The 22,832-nt window shown below is 42.2% G+C and overlaps 1 protein-coding gene and 1 non-coding gene across 3 annotated transcripts in view; both read right to left on the bottom strand.

The window, feature by feature from the left end:
- The window catches only part of XIAP (X-linked inhibitor of apoptosis), a 53,833-nt gene that overhangs the window by 17,746 nt on the left and 13,255 nt on the right, over positions 1-22,832 (bottom strand). For both annotated transcript variants that reach the window (XM_031006063.2, XM_055376872.2), the window contains 4 exons: positions 9,359-10,267; positions 7,170-7,269; positions 4,877-4,955; positions 3,418-3,460 (listed from right to left, as the gene is read on the bottom strand). In XM_031006063.2, coding sequence (XP_030861923.1) covers positions 3,418-3,460; positions 4,877-4,955; positions 7,170-7,269; positions 9,359-10,235 — 1,099 coding nt within the window. In that variant the 5' untranslated portion in view covers positions 10,236-10,267. The remainder of the gene's footprint in view (positions 1-3,417; positions 3,461-4,876; positions 4,956-7,169; positions 7,270-9,358; positions 10,268-22,832) is intronic.
- On the bottom strand, positions 21,353-21,463 carry LOC115932504 (U6 spliceosomal RNA). Its single transcript, XR_004068777.1, has one exon. It is a non-coding gene; the product is annotated as a U6 spliceosomal RNA (small nuclear RNA).

Here is a 22,832-nt window from a genome sequence, read left to right as displayed (position 1 = left end):
CGGAAGACTGAGGCAGCAGAATTGCTTGAGCCAGGGAGGTCGAGGCCACAGTGAGCGTGACTGTACTACTGCACTCCAGCCCAGGTGACTGAGCAAGACCCTGTCTCAAAAAAAAGAAAAAATAAAATAAAAAATGGGTCGGGCATGGTGGCTCACACCTGTAATCCCAGCACTTTGGGAGCCCAAGGCGGGTGGATCACCTGAGGTCAGGAGTTCAAGACCAGCCTGGCTAACATGGCAAAACCCCATCCCTACTAAAAATACAAAAATTAGCCAGGTGTGGTGGTGAGCACCTGTAATCCCAGCTACTAGGGAGGCTGAGTCAGGAGGATCGCTTGAACCCAGGAGGCGGAGGTTGCAGTCAGCCGAGATCTCACCACTGCACTCCAGCCTAGGTGACAGAGCAAGACTCCATCTCAAAAAAAAAAAAAAAAAAAAAGTCAAAGGAGATGAACAGACGTTTCTACAAAGAAGATTTACAAATGGCCAATAGGCACATGAAAAGATGCTCAATATCATTAATCATCAGGGAAATGCAAAACAAAACCACAATGAGATACCATGTCACATCCACTAGAATGGCTGTGATAAATAAGACAGAATAATGAATGTAGAGAAAATGAAATCCTCATACACTTCTGGTAGGAATGTTAAAGGGTGCAGTCACTTTGGAAATCTGTCTGATAGTTTATCAAAAGGTTAAATATAGAATAACCACATGACCCAGCAATTCCATCCCTGGATATATACCCAAGAGAACTGGGTATATAACATGTCTATACAAAAACTTATGCACAAATGTTCATAGAACCATCATTCATAATAGTCAAAAAGTAGAAACAAGCCAAATGTCAACTGACAAATGGATAAAATGTGGTATTATTTATACAATGGACTCTTTTTCTACAATAAAAAAGAATGAAGTACTCATATATGCTACAACATGGATACACCTTGAGGACACATATTACATTATTCCATTTATATTAAATGTCCAGAATAGGCAAGTCCATAGAGACAGAAAGTAGATTACTGGTTGCCTTGGCCTAGGGGTAGGGTGGGCAATGGAGAATGACTGTTGATGGGTGAGCATGGAGTTTCTTGTTGAGGTAATGACAGTGTTCTGCAATTAAATAGTAGTAATGCCACTCACTGCGTAGTGGGTAGCCCTGCTCTGCAGGAGCAGTCATGGAGCTGAATTTATGTTTTATTTATTTATTTATTTACTTACTTATTTATGTTTGAGATAGAATCTTGGTCCATCACCCAGGCTGGAGTGCAGTAGCATGATCTCAGCTCACAGAAACCTCCGCCTTCCAGGTTCAAGAAATTTTTATGCCTCAGCCTCCCGAGCAGCTGGAACTATAGGTGCGTGCCACCATGCCCTGGTAATTTTTGTATTTTTCTTTTTTTTTTTTTGAGGTAGTTTTGCTCCTTTTTGCCCAGGGTGTAGTGCAATGGCGTGGTCTCGGCTCACTGCAACCTCTGCCTCCCAGGTTCAAGCAATTCTCCTGCCCCAGCCTCCCAAGTAGCTGGGATTACAGGCGTGCAGCACCACGCTCAGCTAATTTTGTATTTTTAGTAGAGACGGAGTTTCACCATGTTGGCCAGGCTGGTCTCGAACTCCGGACCTCAGGTGATCCACCTGCCTTGGCCTCCCAAAGTGCTGGGATTATAGGCGTGAGCCACCACACCCAGCCGCTTGTAATTCTTAAGATACTAAATAGATGATGGTACCAGTTTAGGAAGTGGGGAATCACTAGACATATTCTAAATTAAACTTTCTACTTTTGAAATATGCCTAAGTTGAAAATGAGATCTGCCCTGTGATGCAGGATTCAGAAGACCTTGCTTGTGGTCCTAGTTCCACTCACTTTGTAATGTGATTGTGTGCAAGTCACTTAACCTCTCTGACTCTGTTTCTTCATCTGAAAAGTGGGGATAACAATTACCTTCCTTGCTTAGCATAGTATCTTTCTCTGCCCACTTTTTGAGTTTTAAAACCTCTACTTCTCCATGAGGTAACAGGAGGTAAACAAACCAAAACTTACACCTCTGTGAAGAAGCTGGGGAAGGTACAATGACAGTATGGGATAAAGAAGCAGGTGGGTTAGGGCTTATCAGGGTAATGGCACACTAGTAGAAAACTGAAATAATTTTGGCTTACTTAAGGAACCCCAGGTACAAAAAGACACTTCACCCTTTCTCTTGTGATTTTAGCAGAGATGGCAATGAGGCAACCTATCAGTGTTCCTCCTGAACTTGGAAAAGCTATCTGATGGCCTACTAACATTTTTAATACAGACACGTCTGACTGATTTTTTTTTCTTTTATTTTATTTTTGAGACGGAGTCTTGCCCTGTTGCCCAGGCTAGAGTGCACTGGCACGATCTCAGCTGGCTGCAATCTCCACTGCCCAGGTTCAAGCGATTCTCCCGCCTCGGCCTCCCGAGTAGCTGGAATTACAGGCGCACACCATCACGCCCGGCTAATTTTTGGATTTTTAGTAGAGATGGGGTTTCGCCATGTTGGCTAGGATGGTCTTGAACTCCTCGGCCTCCCAAAGTGCTGGGATTACAGGTGTCAGCCACTGCACCCAGCCTCTGACTGCAATTTATAAGTACTTCATTAAATTATTTTTTTCGTTTTTGTTTTTTGAGATGGAATCTCGCTTTGTCGCCAGGCTTGAGTGCAATGGCATGATCTCGGCTCACTGCAACCTCCACCTCCTGCGTTCAGGCAATTCTCCTGCCTCAGCCTCCCAAGTACGTGGGACTACAGGTGTGCGCCACCACATCCAGCTAATTTTTTTTTTGTATTTTTAGTAGAGACGGGGTTTCACCATGTTAGCCAGGATGGTCTCGATCTCCTGACCTAGTGATTGGCCTGCCTCAGTCTCCCAAAGGGCTGGTATTACAGGCGTGAGCTACCACGCCCGGCCACCTAAATTCTTAAATTTATAGTAATGTCATCTCAAATAAATATATCATGGTGACCTTGGAAGAACATGCTTATCTTTCCACCCCATAGATAACAACTATAATAAATTGGCAGTTAAAGGCCGGGTGCGGTGGCTCATGCCTGTAATCCCAGCACTTTGGAAGGCCGAGGCGGGCGCATCACAAGATCAGGAGTTTGAGACCAGCCTGGCCAATATGGTAAAACCCCGTCTCTACTAAAAATATAAAAAGTTAGCCAGGCATGGTGGCGCAGGCCTGTAGTCCCAGCTACTCGGGAGGTTGAGGCAGGAGAATCGGTTGAACCCGGGAGGCAGAGGTTGCAGTGAGCTGAGATCGCACCACTGCACTCCAGCCTGGGCAACAGAGTGAGACTCTGTCTCTAAATAAATAAATAAATAAATAAATAAATAAATAAATAGACAGTTAAATTAAAAGGATAGTTAACAAGCATATTTACCAATTCTTCTAGTTAGTGATGGTGTTTTCTCAGTAGTTCTTACCTGTAACAGAAATAGGAACTGTAAGTTAGAATTATTTTTGGTAGAGGCAATCATTTCCATTTGAAAAGTGAAATTAATCATAAATTTAAAATAAATTGGCTTTATTCCAATTCAATATATGAATATTCACAAGAGGCATAGCCTGATGGAGCTAGAAGGAAGTCATAAGATTATCTAATCTAATCCCTTCATTTTGCAAACAAAAAGCTGAGGCCCAGGGATAATGAATGACTTCAAGGTAGAGTCACTGGGGGCAACTCTAGTCTCCCATTTTAGTCCAGGGTTCTTTCCACCTATTACTGATGCCTTGGCCACCTCAGTTCATCCTATCAATTTATTTATTTATTTATTTATTTATTTTTTATTTTTGAGATGGAGTGTCACTCTTGTTGCCCAGGCTGGAGTGTAGTGGCGTGATCTCAGCTCACTGCAACCTCCACCTCCCAGGTTCAAGCAATTCTCCTGCCTCAGTCTCCCCAGTAGCTGAGATTACAGGCGCCCGCCATTACGCCTAGCTAAATTTTTGTATTTTTAGTAGAGACGGGGTTTCATCATGTTGGCCAGGCTGGTCTCGAACTCCTGACCTTGGGTGATCCATCCGCCTTGGCCTCCCAAAGTGCTGGGATTACAGGCGTGAGCCACCGTGCCCTGCGCCCATCCTATCAATTTAGATATATTTGAGATTTTAAATATTGTCTGCAAAAATTTAAAACTACTTATGAGTACAAAGCACATTATACAAAGACCTAACTTCAGAAGGCTAAGGGACTTTTAATATTTTAGTTCTTCAAGCCCATTTTTGCCTACAATGATACTTAAATCAGTTCATCCTGATTATCTTTTGACAAATTTACTTCAGGTAAAGAATAAGAAACACTTTTTAGGCTCTCTCTTTTTTTTTTTTTTTTTTTTAAGAGATAGGGTTTCCCTTTCTCACTCAGGCTGGAGTACAGTGGAATGAACCTGGCTCACTGCATCTGACCTTCTGGGCTCAAGCGATCCTCTCGCCTCAGCCGCCCAAGTAGCTGGGACTACAGGCATGTACCACAAGTCTGGCTAATTGGTTTTTAAAATTTTTTGTAGAGACAGGGTCTCACTATGTTGCCTAGGCTGATCTCAAACTCCTGGGCTCAAGCAATCCTCTCACCTTGGCCTCTCAAAATGTTGGAATTACAGGTGTGAAACACTGCCCAGCTAGCTCTCACCTTTAAAGCCCATCATACATTTATTATTTTGTTTTTAACTTAAAATTTGTGTTTTGATGTAATGTACACATATATTGATTTATAATACTATACTGTGAATTTTGCATGAAGAAATAACTATAAAACAAATGATATAATATAAATTACATAATGAAAATATAAATTATAATTTGAAATGTGAATTTGAAAATATAAATTATATGAGACTTACCAGACACTCCTCAAGTGAATGAGTTAAATGAATATTGTTTATATATTCTTGTCCCTTCTGTTCTAACAGATATTTACACCTAAACAATTAAAAGATTAAACTTTAGTAGCTGATAAATTAGTGAAGTATAAGCAAAGATATAATCTCCATCATATTAATTCTATTAATTCCATTAACTTGCTTTTCAGTACTTCTAAGGAGCCACAAAGTAAAATGTTACCCAATTCCCTATCCCACTGTCATTTTAAGGTTAAAAAAGTTCCCTTTGTTATGCTACCTATGCTAATGTTAGTAGAGCAAAAAATATCAACTTGAGAACTTTCTAAAACAAGTTATTAAATTAGCACCTTGACTTTTGTTTTTTTTTTTTTTTTTGAGACAGAGTCTCGCTCTGTCACCCAGGCTGGAGTGCAGTGGCACGATCTTGGCTTACTGCAACATTCGCCTTCCGGGTTCAAGCGATTCTCCTGCCTTAGCCTCCTGAGTAGCTGGGATTACAGGCATGCACCACTACGCCCGGCTAATTTTTGTATTTTTAGTAGAGACAGGGTTTCACCATGTTGGTCAGGCTGGTCTCAAACTCCTCACCTCAAGTGATCTCCCTGTCTCAGCCTCCCGAAGTGCTGGGATTACAGGCGTAAGCCACCATGCCCGGCTAGTTTGGTTTTTTTTGTTTGTTTGTTTGTTTTTTGAGACAGTATCTTACTCTGTCGCCCAGGCTGGAGCGCAGTGGCACCGAGTGCAGCGGCATCAGCTCACCACAACCTCTGCCTCCCCAGCTCAAGTGATCCTCTTACCTCAGCCTCATGAGTAACTGGAACTACAGGTGTGTGCCATCATGACTGGCTAATTTTTTTTTTTGTATTTTTTGTAGAGACAGGGTCTCACTATGTTGCCCAGGCTGGTCTCAAACTCTTGGGCTCCAGCAATCCACCCGCCTCAGCCTCCCAAAGTGCTGAGATTACAGGCGTGAGCCACCACACTCCAACCAGAGATCTTAAAATGTGAACAACTGTATGTCATAGAGATAATGAGATACATTAATATTTCCTAGGGGTATGATGGCTTCTTAAGGAATCTCCTTGGCAATATGGGCTCTCATGCTGATCATAAAAGAGCCTACTTCCAACAACAAAAAAGCACACATTTCCTAATCTGTATTTAAAAATTGGATAATCTAGAGGCCAAGCAAGGTGGAGCATGCTTGTAATCCCAGCACTTTGGGAGTCTGAGGTGGGTGGATCACCTGAGGTTGGGAGTTCAAGACCAGCCTGACCAACATGGTCAAACCCCATCTCTACTAAAAATATAAAAAATTAGCTGGGCGTGGTGGCGGGCACCTGTAATCCCAGCTACTCAGGAGGCTGCGGCAGGAGAATCACTTGAACCCAGGAGGCGGAGATTGCAGTGAGCTGAGATAGCACCATTGCACTCCAGCATGGGCGACAAGAGCAAAACTCTGTCTCAAAAAAAAAAAAAGAAATGGGATAATCTAGAGGCCAGGTGCAGTGGCTCACACCTGTAATGCCAACACTTTGGGAGGCCGAGGCGGGCCGATCACCTGAGGTCAGGAGTTCAAGACCAACCTGGCCAACATGGTGATACCCTGTCTCTACTAAAAAATACAAAAATTAGCCAGAATCCCAGCACTTTGGGAGGCCGAGGCGGGCGGATCACAAGGTCAGGAGATCAAGACCATCGTGGCCAACATGGTGAAACCCTGCCTCTACTAAAAATACAAAAAATTAGCTGGGCGTGGTGGCACTTGCCTGTCGTCCCAGCTACTCGGGAGGCTGAGGCAGGAGAATCGCTTGAACCTGGGAGGCAGAGGTTGCAGTGAGCCAAGATCGCACCACTGCACTCCAGCCTGGCAACAGAGTGAGACTCCATATCAAAACAAAACAAAAAAAATTAGCCAGGCATGGTGGCAGTGGCGGGTGCCTGTAATCCCAGCTACTCAGGAGACTGAGGCACAAGAATCACTTGAACCTGGGAGGCGGAGGTTGCAGTGAGCTGAGATTCTGCCACTGCACTCTAGCCTGCAAAAGAGAGTGAGACTTCGTCTCAAAAAAAAAAAAAAAAACAAAGGGATAATCTGAATGTCATAGATATCACACATAAGCAGTGAATGTTTTGGTCATCAGAGAAGGCTTATAAACCTTGCTCATTTTTTTAAACCTAGCATGAATTTCAAGCCATAGTGAAGGCAAAAATAGTTGAGGTAAAAAGTAATTCAAGTCTCCCACTGCATGCTATCCAACTTGCCTGTACAATGAACAATTAAATATCTTACCCTGGATACCATTTAGCATGTTGTTCCCAAGGGTCTTCACTGGGCTTCCAATCAGTTAGCCCTCCTCCACAGTGAAAGCACTTTACTTTATCACCTTCACCTACGAAAACACACAGGAATATATGTATTTGTGCAATTAGAAGCTTACACAAAAATATTCATTTAACACCTAAAAATTAAGCACATCTAAAAAACATGAAAATCTCACAGCTTAAAACAAGACATTCAAATTCACATCTAAGTAACAGATATGATCTTTATCCTTTGAGGAAGAAATACACACTAAATTCACTGATTCAATGTGAGGTATTTTTACAGAAGACAAAAATAAAACTGCCCAAGTTTTATGTTAAAAACTAAAATTGTTACTTTCTTTCTTTTTTTGAGACTGAGTCTGGCTCTGTTCCCCAGACTGGAGTGCAATGGCGCAGTCTTGGTTCACTGCAACCTTTGCCTCCTGAGTTCAAGCGATTCTCCTGCCTCAGCCTCTCAAGTAGCTGGGATTACAGGCATGCGCCACCACACTCGGCTAATTTTTTATATCTTTGGTAGAGATGGGGTTTCACCATGTTGGCCAGCCTGATCTTGAACTCCTGACCTCAAGTGATCCACCCACCTCGGCCTTCCAAAGTGTTGGGATTACAGGCGTAAGCCACTGTACCTGGCATACTTTATTTTCATTTATTTATTTATTTATTTATTTATTTATTTATTTATTTATTTATTATATTTTTTTCTGAGATGGAGTTTTACTCTTGTTGCCCAGGCTGGAGTGCAATGGCGTGATCTCGGCTCACTGCAACCTCTGCCTTCTGGGTTCAAGTGATTCTCCTGCCTCAGTCTCCCGAGTAGCTGGGACTACAGGCGCGTGCCATCACACCCAGCTAATTTTTGTATTTTTAGTAGAGACGGGGTTTCACCATGTTGGCCAGGCTGGTCTTGAACTCCTGACTTCAGGTGATCCACCCACCTCAGCCTCCCAAAGTGCTGGGATTACAGGCGGGAGCCACCGCGCCCGGCCATACTTTCTTTTTAGTATGTTATTTGGGCCACCAATATTGTACTTACTGTTTCAAACTGTGAAATTTTAAAACAAGTTATGTTCCAAGTATTAGTAACATTAAAGTTCTACATAATGAAATTGTAAGTTTCTCTAAGTTTATAGCTACATGACACTAAACAAACCTTCAAGATTACTATATGATAGTACATAAATAAAATTTTTCGAAATAACCAATATTTTATAGGCATTATTCAATCTTAAAATAAATGGGTCAAATATACAATGGTATAACTTTTTTAAATATCTTTAGAAGCAATCACTCCAATGGCCCTTCCTGAAATGTCTACCACAGTCCATTTGAAAGTACTCATATGGCCGGCGCAGTGGCTCATGCCTGTAATCCTAGCACTTTGGGAGGCCAAGGCGGGCGGATCACAAGGTCAGGAGTTCGAGACCAGCCTGGCCATGGTGAAACCCCGTCTCTACTAAAAGTACAAAAATTAGCCAGGCATGGTGCATGCACCTGTAATCCCAGCACTTTGGGAGGCCGAGGCGGGTGGATCACCTGAGGTCAGGAGTTTGAGACCAGCCTGACTAACAGGGAGAGACCCTGTCTCTACTAAAAATACAAAATTAGCCGGGCGTGGTGGCACATGCCTGTAATCCCAGCAACGCAGGAGGCTGAGGCAGGAGAATCGCTTGAACCCAGGAGGTGGAGTTTGTGGTGAGCCTAAATCACGCCATTGCACTCCAGCCTGGATAACAAGAGCGAAACTCTGTCTCAAAAACAAACAAACAAACAAAGCTATTGTGAAGCTTAGAGAAAATGCATGAAGTATATGTATTGAGCACTTATAGTAAGTGCTCAATAAATGATGGTTAATATTACTATTAGACCCATTTTGCTATTGGGGATGTCTACCATCTTTTGCAAGTTATCTACTTCCTAAAAACAATTACATGAAGAGAAGCATGACTCATAATATGGTAGTCTTTTTCACATAAATTCAGTAGTTACATTACAGGTTCAACATAAGAGTTCACAGAATAATACAGATATATATATATAATCATGCCAAGTTATACCTAAATATTTACCAGTTCAGGGGGCTAAGGGCATCTATTTACTTTTTATGAGCCCTGGCATACTTGGGAAGCTATTTATTGGTTTTATAATAAAGTTTACCTAAAGCATAAAATCCAGCTCTTGCAAGCTGCTCCTTGTTAACTGAGTATATCCATGTCCCAAAAGTAAAGATCCGTGCTTCATAATCTGCCATGGATGGATTTCTTGGAAGATTTGTTGAATTTGGGAAATTCCTATCAGAACTCACAGCATCAGATTCACTTCGAATATTAAGATTCCGGCCCAAAACAAAGAAGCAATTAGGAAAGTGTCGCCTGTGTTCTGACCAGGCACGATCACAAGGTTCCCAATTTTTCAGTTTTCCACCACAACAAAAGCACTGCACTTGGTCACCAATACCTGTGTAGTAGAGTCCAGCACTTGCTAACTCTCTTGGGGTTAGGTGAGCATAGTCTGGCCAGTTCTGAAAGGACTTTAATCTAGCTTCTTCACTATACATGGCAGGGTTCCTCGGGTATATGGTGTCTGATATATCTACAACCTGCCCAGTTCTCAAAAGATAGTCTGCATGTGTCTCAGATGGCCTGTCTAAGGCAAAATGATTTCTGCTTCCCAGATAGTTTTCAACTTTGTACTGACCATTCTGGATACCAGAATTTGTAGACTGCGTGGCACTATTTTCAAGATAAAAGCCGTTGATAAATCTGCAATTTGGGGATACTTTCCTGTGTCTTCCAACTGCTGAGTCTCCATATTGCCATCTATCTACAGCTGCATGACAACTAAAGCACCGCACGGTATCTCCTTCACCAGTATAAAGAAACCCTGCTCGTGCCAGTGTTGATGCTGAAACAGGACTACCACTTGGAAAATTAGCAAAAGTTTTTAATCTATTAAACTCTTCTACAAATTCTTCTTCCTTATTGATGTCTGCAGGTACACAAGTTTTAGATCCTTCAAAACTGTTAAAAGTCATCTTCTCTTGAAAATAGGACTTGTCCACCTTTTCTAAAAAGAGAACATTATATTAGGAAATCCAAAATGTGAAACACAAGCAATAGACTTTTGTTATAGGAGCTAACAAATTATCCACTTATGACATAAAAATAACTACACGACCGCTAAGAAACATTCTAATTCTAAATACTAGAGTTCGACATTACCACATCATTCAAGTCATAAAGTAAAATCTAGCATTTTTGTTTTCTCTTTTTGAGGAAAGTAATATTTAAGCAGGCAGAATAAAACTAATAATTTTTAAATGCTTATTTTACATAAATATGTAAACTGTGATGCAGAATATATTATAATTATTAACCATGTCAAATCATTAATTAGGAAAAACATGAAAGAAGCATAAAATATGCAGATTATTAAAATCTATGCATAATTGTTATAATGAATCATTATATATTCAAGGCATCAAAGTTGTTTTTACAAGTTAAAAAATGTTCAGAATGTTAATGAATTAATTTTTAATATCTCTTTGCTTAGCAAAATATGTTTTAATCATAATATTGGTTCCAATGTGTTCTTTAAGAGTATGAAATATTTCTGATTTTCATGCATGAATGAGAGCCCTTTTTTTGTTGTAACTGGATAATTACAGACATATATATGTAACACTGCCCTCTAGAGGGTGGCTCAGGAAAAATTCTAAGTACCTGCAAACCTTAATTGCTGTTACTTTTTTTTTTTTTTTTTTTTTTTTGCCCATGACATACATGTGCCCTGCAGTTACTTTTGCTATTAACTTCCCTTGGTCAAGTAACAATCTGTTCAAATGGAAGATAAGTATTGCTGCAGTCTTATTAGAGCTGCCAAATTACAGCTGGTAATTTTAACCCAGATAAAATACTAAAAGGAACCCGTTAGGTTATGAGAAGGGTATAAATTATTAGAAAGATAATTTATCCTCCAAACCTGGACACTTCTCAAAGTGAAAAATCACACTAGTAATAATCACACTGGGACAACAGGAATAAATCAGGGTTGCCCCAGGCAAACTAGAGCATATGGTAACCCTAGTTATGAGGCAAACCTGGTTCTCCAGAATCTCCCACATTGCCTGATAACGTGCTCAATATAAACTTGTCAAACGCAAAACAAGAGAATGGTAACAATGACTCTGTCTCTATATTATGCGTGCATTAATTGATTTTTTTTTTTTTTTTGAGATGGAGTTTTGCTCTTGCTGCCCAGGCTGGAGTGCAATGGTGTGATACTGGTTCATGCGACCTCCACCTCCCAGGTTCAAGCGATTATCCTCCCTCAGCCTCTCAAGTAGCTGGGATTACAGGCATGAGCCACCATGCCCGGCTAATTTTGTATTTTTTAGTAGAGACGGGGTTTCTCCAGGTTGGTCAGGCTGGTCTCGAACTCCTGACCTCAGGTGATCCGCCCGCCTCGGCCTCCCAAAATGCTGGGATTACAGGCGTGAGCCACCGCGCCCTGCCATTAATTGATTTCTTGAGAAGAATTAGCCAGCTCTTTTGCCTTTATGTTGACACAATATGCCTTAAAATTTAATCTCTTTTGGAGTAATGTTCAACACAAAGCAAGCTGGCAATGGACTTCAGTCTTTCCTGGCCATGTCAATTTATAGTGGTATTAACTCATATACCTCAACAGCTGAGTTATATCTGCGCAAAACTTTTGGAATATAGTCTCCATGACTTTTGATGAATTATCATTTCCTATATGTCTGAAAACATTCCAACATTAGCTTCAAGGCCCTTTGTTGAATCAGCACAATAAACTGGATGACAAAAATCAAGATTCAAAGAAACCAAGGCTGATCAAACTCCTTGTTCTACTCTTTCCACCCTTCTCACTCTGCACTTGACTAGTCTTAAAAAAAACAGCCGGGCATGGTGGTTCACACCTGTAATCCCAGCACTTTGGGAGGCCGAGGTGGGCAAATCACCTGAGGTCGGGAGTTCGAGACCGGCCTGACCAACATGGAGAAACCCTGTCTCTACTAAAAACACAAAATTAGCCAGGCGTGGTGGAGCATGCCTGTAATCCCAGCTACTTGGGAGACTGAGGCAGGAGAATCGCTTGAACCCGGGAGGCAGAGGTTGCAGTGAGCCGAGATCGCGCCACTGCACTCCAGCCTGGGCAACAAGAGTGAAACTCTGTCTCAAAAAAAAAAAGAAAGAAAAGAAAAAACCAAGGCTACCTGATAGGCTAATGAGATAAAATTTAATAGGAATAAGTATAAAGTCTTACATCTGGCTTTTAAAAAATATCTGGTGCATAGGCCGGGCACGGTGACTCATGCCTGTAATCTCAGCACTTTGGGAGGCCAAGGTGGCTGGATAACTTGAGGTCAGGAGTTCGAGACCAGCCTGACCAACATGGTGAAACCCCCCTCTACTAAAAATACAAAAATTAGCCAGGCGTGGTGGCAGGTACCTGTAATCCCAGCTACTCGGAAGGCTGAGACAGAAGAATCCCTTGAACCCGGGCAGCGGAGGTTGCAGTGAGCCAAGATCATGCCACTGCACTCCATCCTGGGCGACAGAGCGAGGCTCCATCTCAAAAAAGGCCGGGCGTGATGGCTCACGCCTGTAATCCCAGCACTCTGGGAGGCTGAGGAGGGGGGGTCACCTGAGGTCAGGAGTTCGAGACCAGCCTGACCAAAATGGAGAAACCCCGTCTCTACTAAAAAAAAATTAAAAAGAAAGAAAGAAAATTAGCCAGGCATGGTGGCGGATGCCTGTAATCCCAGCTACTTGGGAGGCTGAGGCAGGAGAATTGCTTGAACCCAGGAAGTGGAGGTTGCAGTGAGCTGAGATCGTGCCACTGCACCCCAGCCTGGGCGACAGAGCGAGAGTCTCAAAAAACAAACAAACAAAAATCTGTTGCATAACTAAAAGAAGATGGAGACTTAGTTTAAGAAGAAATCACTTAAAGGCAATCCTCCAGATTAAAACCTTGGGATTTTATTTAATTACAAATTCATCATAAGCCAACATTACAAGTCGACTAAAAAACTTACAGCAACTTCAGACTGCATTAGTGTCCAGATGTGCAACATCCAGATCCAATTCAGCTACCAAGGGATATTATTTCCAGTTCCAAATACATTTTGGAAGGGACATTAACAAAGTTTAACGTCCTTAGGGAGCAATCGGGATGATAAAAATGATATCACATGAGAAATAGTTGGAATAGTGAAGGATATTTATCTCAAAGGGTGGAAAAACTGTGAGGGGAAGGGTAGAGAGGATAGACTAACTACCTTAAGATATCTAAAAGATTATCATGTAGAAAACAGATCCAAATTTTATATAGCTTGAGGGCAGAATTAAGGTCATTAAATACAACTACAAACAGTAGATTTTAACCCAAGGATGGGCTTTATAACAATCGATAGTAGCACCAAATGGATTGGGTTGCCTTGTAGATTATGAGTTCTTCCTATCACTTAAAGGAACTTCAGCATGGACTGGGAGACTGGATTAAACATTTCCAAGTCTATAATTATCCTGAAGAATTAATGCTCAGTATAATTCAAAACACATGAGAATTGCCTTCCCTGAGGTGTTAAATTTTATTTCAAGTCAATCAAAATAGATGTAAGTGGCCAGGCACAGTGGCTCACGCCTGTAATCCCAACACTTTGGGAGGCTGAGGTGGGCGGATCACTTGAGGTCAGGAGTTCAAGACCAGCCTGGCCAACATGGTGAAACCCCATCTCTACCAAAAACTACAAAAATTAGCCGGGTGTGGTGGCACATGCCTGTAATCCCAGCTACTTGGGAGGCCAAGGGACGAGAATCACCTGAACCTGGGAGGTGGAGGTTGCAGTGAGCCAAGACTGCCACTGCACTCCAGCCTGGGTGACAGAGTGAGACTCTGTCTCAAAAAAAAAAAAAAAAAAATAGAAGTATAAAATCAAAGATATTCTCATTTCACAATTTTGTGTAGTTCAAGTAGTCACCCTATTTCAGAAAATATTAGATAAAACCATCATTCAACATGAGCAGGAGAATCTCAATTTGAAGCTTTTGAGTGGAGATCTTATCTTCCCAGAGGTTGTTTCCATGCTAATAGTTCAGATTTCACTGTTTTGAAAAGTAAATATTTATTTAGAAGCACTCAAGTGAACAATATATACACATTAGCAGAGTGTGAGCTTTTTGAGAAGGAGGAAAACCAGAATTACCAGAGTTTAAGAGTGAAAGGTGGAAGGATGACTGATGAAAGACAGAAACCTTGGGTTTGGAGGAAGGCACCAAACAAAAAGGGTAAGATAGGGTAAAAAAATATAGGATCTAAGTGAAATGGAGGTGGGGAAAATGATACCACAGAAAACAAGTATATATGGAGCAGATGAATTGAGAATATAGAAGAAAATAGGGTATGAATATTGGATAAGGGTGACAAAAAGGTTTTTGAAGTGAAAAGGTGTGGGTACAATAAAGTACGCTGGGATAATTTAAGGCTTCTCTGTGAAAGCATCTTCAGGCTTTGTACTGCGTAAGTGGCAAGGCAGGAAGGCATGGAAAGAGAAAAATGTCAAAGAAAGCTTTTGGTATAAAGGGGCTGGGAAGTCAGGAATCTTAAGGGTAACAGTAGTTGGGAAAATAGCACTATGGAAGCAAAAAATGGGACAAAAAGGACCAGCAAGCAATGGTGCATGTTTAAATGAAGGGTTTGGGAGATTCTACAATGGTGATATGTAAGGTTTTACAGTATACATGTATGTACATACATTTAGTCCAGTCAACTGTGTAAAGAGAGCCACCAGGAGGTGCCAAGGAGAGGAGGTTGACAGCTAATCTAGCAAGAATGTGGGAATGCGGAGGTGGGGGATACAGAGACAAAGGCACATACAAAACCCTGGTATCTGTATACGACACAAAAGTTTCTATTTCTCCTTTTTTTTTTTTTTTTGAAACAGAGTTTTGCTCTTATGGCCCAGGCTGGAGTGAAATGGCGTGATCTCAACTCACTGCAACCTCCGCCTCCCAGGTCCAAGCCATTCTCCTGTCTCAGCCTCCCAAGTAGCTGGGATTACAGGCGCCCGCCACCGCGCCTGGCTAATTTTTTTATTTTTAGAAGAGATGGGGTTTCAACATGTTGGCCAGGCTGGAATTGAACTGCTGATCTCAGGTGATCCACCTGCCTCAAACTCCCAAAGTGCTGGGATTACAGGTGTGAACCACTGTGCCAGGCTGCTTTTTTTTATTATTATTATTAGGGTTTTCTTTCTTTTTTTTTTTGAGACAGAGTTTCACTCTTGTTGCCCAGGCTGGAGTGCAATGGCACGACCTCGGTTCACCGCAACCTCTGCCTCTTGAGCTCAAGTGATTTTCCCACCTCAGCCTCCTGAGTGGCTGGGATTACAGGCACCCACCACCACACCCGGCTAACTTTGTATTTTTAGTAGAGACAGGGTTCCTCTATGTTGGTCAGGCTGGTCTTGAACTCCTGACCTCAGGTGATCCGCCCGCCTCGGCCTCCCAAAGTGCTGGGATTATAGGCATGAGCCACCGCGCCCAGCCTTAAGGTTTTCTTTTTTGAGACGGAGTCTTGCTCTGTCGCCCAGGCTGGAGTGCAGTGGCGCAATCTCGGCTCACTGCAACCTCCGCCTCCCGGGTTCAAGGGATTCTCCTGTCTCAGCCTCCCAAGTAGCTGGGACTACAGGCACGTGCCACCACACCCAGCTAATTTTTTGTATTTTTAGTAAAGACGGGGTTTCACTGTGTTAGCCAGGATGGTCTCGATCTCCTGACCTCGTGATCCGCCCGCCTCGGCCTCCCAAAGTGCTGGGATTACAGGCGTGAGCCACTGAGCCCAGCCAAGGTTTTCAAATACGTAGAATAAAGGTTATTTTAAAGGGGAAAAGGATATAAGGTAGAATGCACGCCAGATTACCACTGTATGAAAATGTATACTTATAGACAAGACTCAGAAAGTAATATTAAATAAATCGAGAAAATGTTAAGGTGACGGGATTATAGGTGATCTTTTTCTCCAGAATGTCTTTAATAATATTGTCACTTAAAACCTCTCTTTCTGGCCAGGCGCGGTGGCTCACGCCTGTAATCCTAGCACTTTGGGAGGCCAAGGCAGGCGGATCACAAGGTCAGGAGATAGAGATCATCCTGGCTAACACGGTGAAACCCCGTCTCTACTAAACATTCAAAAAATTAGCTGGGCGTGGTGGCGGGCGCCTGTAGTCCCAGCTACTCGGGAGGTTGAGGCAGGAGAATGGCGTGAACCTAGGAGGTGGAGCTTGCAGTGAGCCGAGATTGTGCCACTGCACTCCAGCCTGGGTGACAGAGTGACTCCATCTCAAAAAAAAAAAAAAAAAAATCTCTTTCTGTGGTTTTGTCAACCACAGAAAAAGGCTATATCCAGTCACTGCTATGCCCTAAGACTTCAGACCCGTGTCTTCAATCATAGATGTGGATGTTCTCCCAGGAACTAAGCATCCCCTAGGACTCTATATCCAGGATGGTTCTAGCCTAAGGGAGACACCACATGGCTTCTAGAGAGCATCCCAGGGATCTTTTATATCCTGGCTTGTTCCAGGCCTGGCTCACAGCACAGAACTATGAACTGTTAATGATGAAGTTTTTAGAAGCTGATGGTACATAAGTTTCAGGGAAGCATCTCAATCAAGTAAACAGACATGATGAGTGCAAACAGCAGCCACCTCATCCTAACAGTGAGACCAGCAACCAGGAGAATAATGCTACTGGGAACAGTCAGACTTTGGTAGCTCCAGCCAACCTGCTGATAATAGCCTTCTTGCCTAACCACAGCAGATTGAACCAAACTTTGAGCCAAAGGATGAAGACAGTGGGGAAGGTGACAATATTATTTAAGATAATGGTGTGCCACAGAAGACTGCTAAAGCCATTCCTACCATCAAAAGCCTGGAATCGTTAACATAAACAGAACAAACTCACTTTTGAGTCTCGATAGAATGATTTTACTTCTTCTAATTAAGTGAATTTAGCAGTAGTACAAACATAGAATTTGAAACATGTGCTCCAGATCAAAAACTCTTAGAAGATGGAACTATCATAACATTATGAAACCATCATTTGAATGTTTTCTGAATGAGGATGTCATAGGACTTGTAAATTTGGGTAGTTTAAGAGCTTTTAAACCTCTGAGCCAACGACCCAGAATAGGCATGAGAACAATAATATTACAAGTTTGAAATGTTATTAAAATAAATGGAAACAGAAAGTAGATTAGTGGTTGCCTAGGGCTGGGGAGGGGGAAATAGGAAGTGACTACAAATGGTTACTGGGGTTGCTTCTGGAGTAATGAAAATGTTCTAAAATTAGATTGTGGTGATAGTTGCACAACTCTGCATATACTAAAAGCCACTGAACTATATACTTTAAATGGATCTTATGGTATATAAATTTTATCTTAATAAAGCTGTCAAAATGTTATTAAAATAGTAGTTTGGTAACTGCATAAACTTTGGTGGATCAGAGGTGATTTTAAGTCTAAAACAAAGAGGCTTTTGCTAATGAAAGTATGTGCTTTTGATATGGAAAATGGGATGTTAGTACATTTTCAGAACTAGGTGAGAGGACTAAGTCATTTCTGTTTGAAGTGGTTACATATTTAACCTGTTTCACAGAGCCCAGTGAATTTTTCCTTTAACTATATTCTTTAAATTCTTTATTTTTTTTTTTTCTTTGAGACGGAGTCTCGCTCCCAGGCTGGAGTGCAGTGGCGCGATCTCGGCTCACTGCAAGCTCCGCCTCCCGGGTTCACGCCATTCTTCTGCCTCAGCCACCCGAGTAGCTGGGACTACAGGCGCCCGCCACCACGCCCGGCTAATTTTTTTGTATTTTTAGTAGAGACGGGGTTTCACCGTGTTAGCCAGGATGGTCTCGATCTCCTGACCTCGTGATCCACCCGCCTCGGCCTCCCAAAGTGTTGGCATTACAGGCGTGAGCCACCGTGCGTGGCTATATTCTTTAAATTCCAATGAGAAAAAGTTTGATTCTATCTCTTGGTACTGGAGGACCTCAGTTCTTATGTTCCCAGTATTCTTATTTCTAATGTTGTTCTTCTGTTGCTAATTGTAACAAATCACTTTCTGGAATGCTTTTTCTAACTTTTAAGAAATTAAGCCAATTAACTATTTTTAGGAGTTGCTTTCCATGTTATGAAGCACTTGAAGCTATGTTCCTGAATTACAAAATTCTCTGACAGTTGTTCACATTGGTGTTTGCACATCCTGTAGCTTATATATTTAAAAACTAATTCCAAACAGGTATAGTTTGTGTTGTAAAAAGCAGTTAATGGCCGGGCATGGTGGCTCATGCCTGTAATCCCAGCACTTTGGGAGGCCGAGGCAGGCGGATCACTTGAGGTCAGGAGTTCGAAACCAGCCTGGCCAACATGGCGAAAACCCCATCTCTACTAAAAATGCAAAAAGTAGTCAGGCATGGTGGTGCATGCCTATAATCCCAGTTACTCAGGAGGCTGAGATATGAGAATTACTTGAACCCCGAAGGCGGGGGTTGCAGTGAGCCCAGATCATGCCACTGTACTCCAGCCTGGGTGACAGAGCAAAACTCTGTCTCAAAAAAAAAAAAAAAAAAAAAGGCAATTAATTTCACTGACTCTGGTAATATGAGACTCTCTCCTTTAACATTCTTGTATTTACTCCTAATTTCACTAGAAAGCATTCCCTGTGTTTTGTGTGTCCATATGTACATTGGAATGCTTTTGTACTCTTTTAATGTATTCAAGTAGTGTGAATGTTTTTGATAAAAAATGTACCAAGATTAAAAGATTTTTACACATGGAACAAACCTGTGTATTTTTTCATACAACGATTTTGGATTTTCTTTAATGGGATTATTCTAGGAAGACTGCCTAACATTGATAGAAATATGTGGTATTTACCACTGATGGGTAGAGTTTACTCATATTATTTTCCTTTTTATTTATTTATTTATTTTTTTTAAAAAGACAAGGCCTTGCTCTGTTGCCCGAGTTGGAGTGCAGTAGTGTGATCATAGCTCACTGTAACCTCGATCTCCTGGGCTGAAGCAATCCTCCCACCTCAGCCTCCCGAGTAGCTGGGACTATAGCCACATGCCACCATGCCCCGCTAATTTTAAAAAGTTTTCTTAGAGATGTGGTTTCTCTATGCTGTACAGGCTGGTCTGGAATTCCTGGACTCAAGCGATACTCCTGACTTGGCCTCCCAAAGTGTTGTGATTATAGGTGTGAACCACTGTGTTTGACTAGTTTTTTACTATTATGAACAATGCTGGAGTGAATGACCTTCTATCTAAACCTACTTATGTAATGTTTGCTTTTCACACCAATAATGGATGGCCTCAAACAGGGCAGTGTCCTGTAACTACCTCCATTTAATCTATCTTGTTTTTGACTAGTAATAGTCTCAAGAAGCACTTGACTAAAGTAGTTGGAAAAAAAAAAAAGCAGCATGAGGTCACATGCGGTGGCTCACCCCTGTAATCCCAACACTTTGGGAGGTTAGGGCGGGAGAATCACTTGAGCCCAGGAATTTAAGACCAGACTGGGCAACGTAGGCCAAGGAATTCCAGGTTACAGTGAGCTGTGACTGCGTCACTGCACTTCAGCCTATACAACAGGTCAAGACACTGTCTTAAAAAACAAAAAAAGTAGTATGAATACACTTATGAATCTATAAGAAGGCTGGGTGCAGTGGCTCACACCTGTAATCCCAACACTTTGGGAGGCCGAGGTGGGTGGATCACTTGATTTCGGGAGTTCAAGACCAGCCTGGCCAACATGGTGAAACACTGTCTCTACTAAAAATACAAAAAGTAGTCAGGCGTGGTGGCGCATGCCTGTAATCCCAGCTACTCGGGAGGCTGAGGCAGGGGAATCGCTTGAACCTGGGAGGCAGAGGTTGCAGTGAACCGAGATGGTGCCACTGTACTCCAGCCTGGGTGACACAGCGAGACTCTGTCTCAAAAAAAAAAAAAATCTATAAGAAAAAGATTAATACGTTCATAGAAAACAGGCAAATTTACAAGTGGGAAATATTAATGGTCAACAAACATATGCAACAGTGTTAAACCTCATTAATAATCAAAGAAATAAACACTTTAAAAGATAACATTTTTATCCTATTTGGCAAAGGTCAACATTACTACCAACAACGAAAACACAGTGGCTGGAGAGTATGAAGCAAGAGGCATTTGCCTGTTAGAACTAAAAACTGGTACATCTTTTCTGGAAGGTAATCTGGCAATATATGTTCTAAAAGTCTTAAATATATGATTATCTCTTGAACCACCCATTCTAGTTCTAAACATATTCTCAAAAAAATAAAAATAAAAATAAAAATAAATAAATCCCTGATCAGGCCGGGCGCGGTGGCTCACGCCTGTAATCCCAGTATTCTAGGAGGCCAAGGCAGGCGGATCACCTGAGGTCAGGAGTTCATGACCAGCCTGGCCATGGTGAAACCCCGTCTCTACTAAAAATACAAAAAATTAGCCAGGCATGGTGGTGCACGCCTGTAATCCCAGCTACTCGGGACGCTGAGGCAGGAGAATCACTTGAACCTGGGAGGCAGAGGTTGCAGTAAGCTGAGATTGTGCCATTGTACTCCAGCCTGGGAAACAAGAGCGAAACTCCGTCTCAAAAAAAAAAATAAATAAATCCCTGATCAGCCAGGTGCAGTGGCTCATGCCTGTAATCCCAGCACTTTGGGGGCTAAGGTGGGTGGATCACTTGAGGTCAGGAATTCAAGACCAGCCTGGCCAACATGGCAAAACCTAGGCTCCACACACAAAAAAAAAAAATACAAGAATTAGCTGGGGGTGGTGGCACACACCTGTAGTCCCAGCTACTCAGGAGACTGAGGCAGGAGAATTGTTTGAATTCGGGAGGTGGAGGTTGCAGCGAGCCAAGATTGCGCCACTGCATTCAAGCCTGCGCAACAGAGGGAGACTCCATCTCAAAAAAAAAATCCCCCATCATTTCATTATGAATGTATATATAAGGATGTTCCATAAAGTGCTATTTACTAAAAACAATTCAATATCTAACAAAAGAGGACAATACTATGGTAATATGGGCCACCAGGAAACCATTAAAAATTCATGTTCAGGATGTATTTTAAAAACATGCATATATTATACAGGGGCCATGTTAACCTTCTCTGTATCATTCCAATTTTAGTATATGTACTGCCAAAGCGAGCACCATGATGTTGTATTAAGTGGAAAAAGCTGGTTACAAAATGATGTTGTATTATATAACCCAAATTATAAAAAATACAGATATATAAAGACAGGCTAAATTACATATCAAAATTCTGCTGTGGTTATCTCTGAGCAGTGAGATTAAATTATTTTCTTTGCTCTTTTCTTAACTTTCTAAATTCTATACAGCAAATATATTAGATTCTAATGAAAAGAAATAAGCAGGTGGACTCTTGATTAGTCACGCACCCTTGTACAATCCTGCCAACCAGACTATGGGTGTAATCTGGTTATTTGCCATGTGACAATGCTTCCTCCCTCTGTGAATACACTGGCCAAGTAAACTATCAATAGCAAGGCCTGGACAATGCAAAGTTTTGGCTTTTCATTCACAGAAGGTAATTTTTATGACTTAGAAAGGGAAGGATATGTTCTTTGGTTCTTATCTTTTTGCCTATCCTGAAAATTTCTGCCAGCTTGTTACATAGGTAACTGCCTCTGAGCAACCCACCAGGTTTGTTTTTTTTTTTTTCAGACAGACTCTCCCTGTGTCGCCCAGGCTGGAGTGCAGTGGTGCAATTTGGGCTCACTGCAACCTCCGCCTTCCAGGTTCAAGCAATTCTTCTGCCTCAGCTTCCCAAGTAGCTGGGATTACAGGCGTGTGCTACCAGGCCCAGCTAATTTTTTTTTTTTCTATTTTTAGTAGAGATGTGGTTTCACCATGTTGGTCAGGCTGGGCTCAAAACTCCTCACCTCAAGCGATCCACCTGTCTCAGACTCCCAAAGTGCTGGGATTACAGGTGTGTGCCGCCACGACGCCTGGCTGATTTTTGTATTTTTAGTAGGGACAGCGTTTCATCATGTTGGCCAGGCTGGTCTCAAACTCCTCATCTCAAGTGATCTGCTTGCCTTGGCCTCCCAAAGTGCTGGGATTACAGGCGTGAGCCACCGTGCCTGGCGATCATCAGGTTTCAAAAAAGAGAGAGAGAGAGGGCCAGACATGGTGGTTCATGCCTGTATTCCCAGCACTTTGGGAGGTCAAGGCAGGAGGATTGCTTGAGCCCAGGTGTTTGAGGCCAGCCTGGGCAACATGGTGAGACCCCATCTCTACAAAAAAAAATAAAATAAAAATTAGGCCAGGTGTGGTGGCTCACGCCTGTAATCCCAGCACTTTGGGAGGCCAAGGTGGGAGGATCATCTGAGGTCGGGAGTTCGAGACCAGCCTGACCAACATGAAGAAACCCCGTCTCTACTAAAAATACAAAATTAGCCAGGCGTGCTGGCGCATGCCTGTAATCCCAGCTACTCAGGAAGGCTGAGGCAAGAGAATCACTTGAACCTGGGAGGCCGAGGTTGCGGTGAGCCGAGAT

This window comes from Gorilla gorilla, chromosome X (assembly GCF_029281585.2).
Source record: "Gorilla gorilla gorilla isolate KB3781 chromosome X, NHGRI_mGorGor1-v2.1_pri, whole genome shotgun sequence".
Lineage (NCBI taxonomy): Eukaryota > Metazoa > Chordata > Mammalia > Primates > Hominidae > Gorilla > Gorilla gorilla.
Note: the sequence above shows the minus strand (reverse complement) of the source record. Positions and strands in the feature narration are given on the sequence as shown.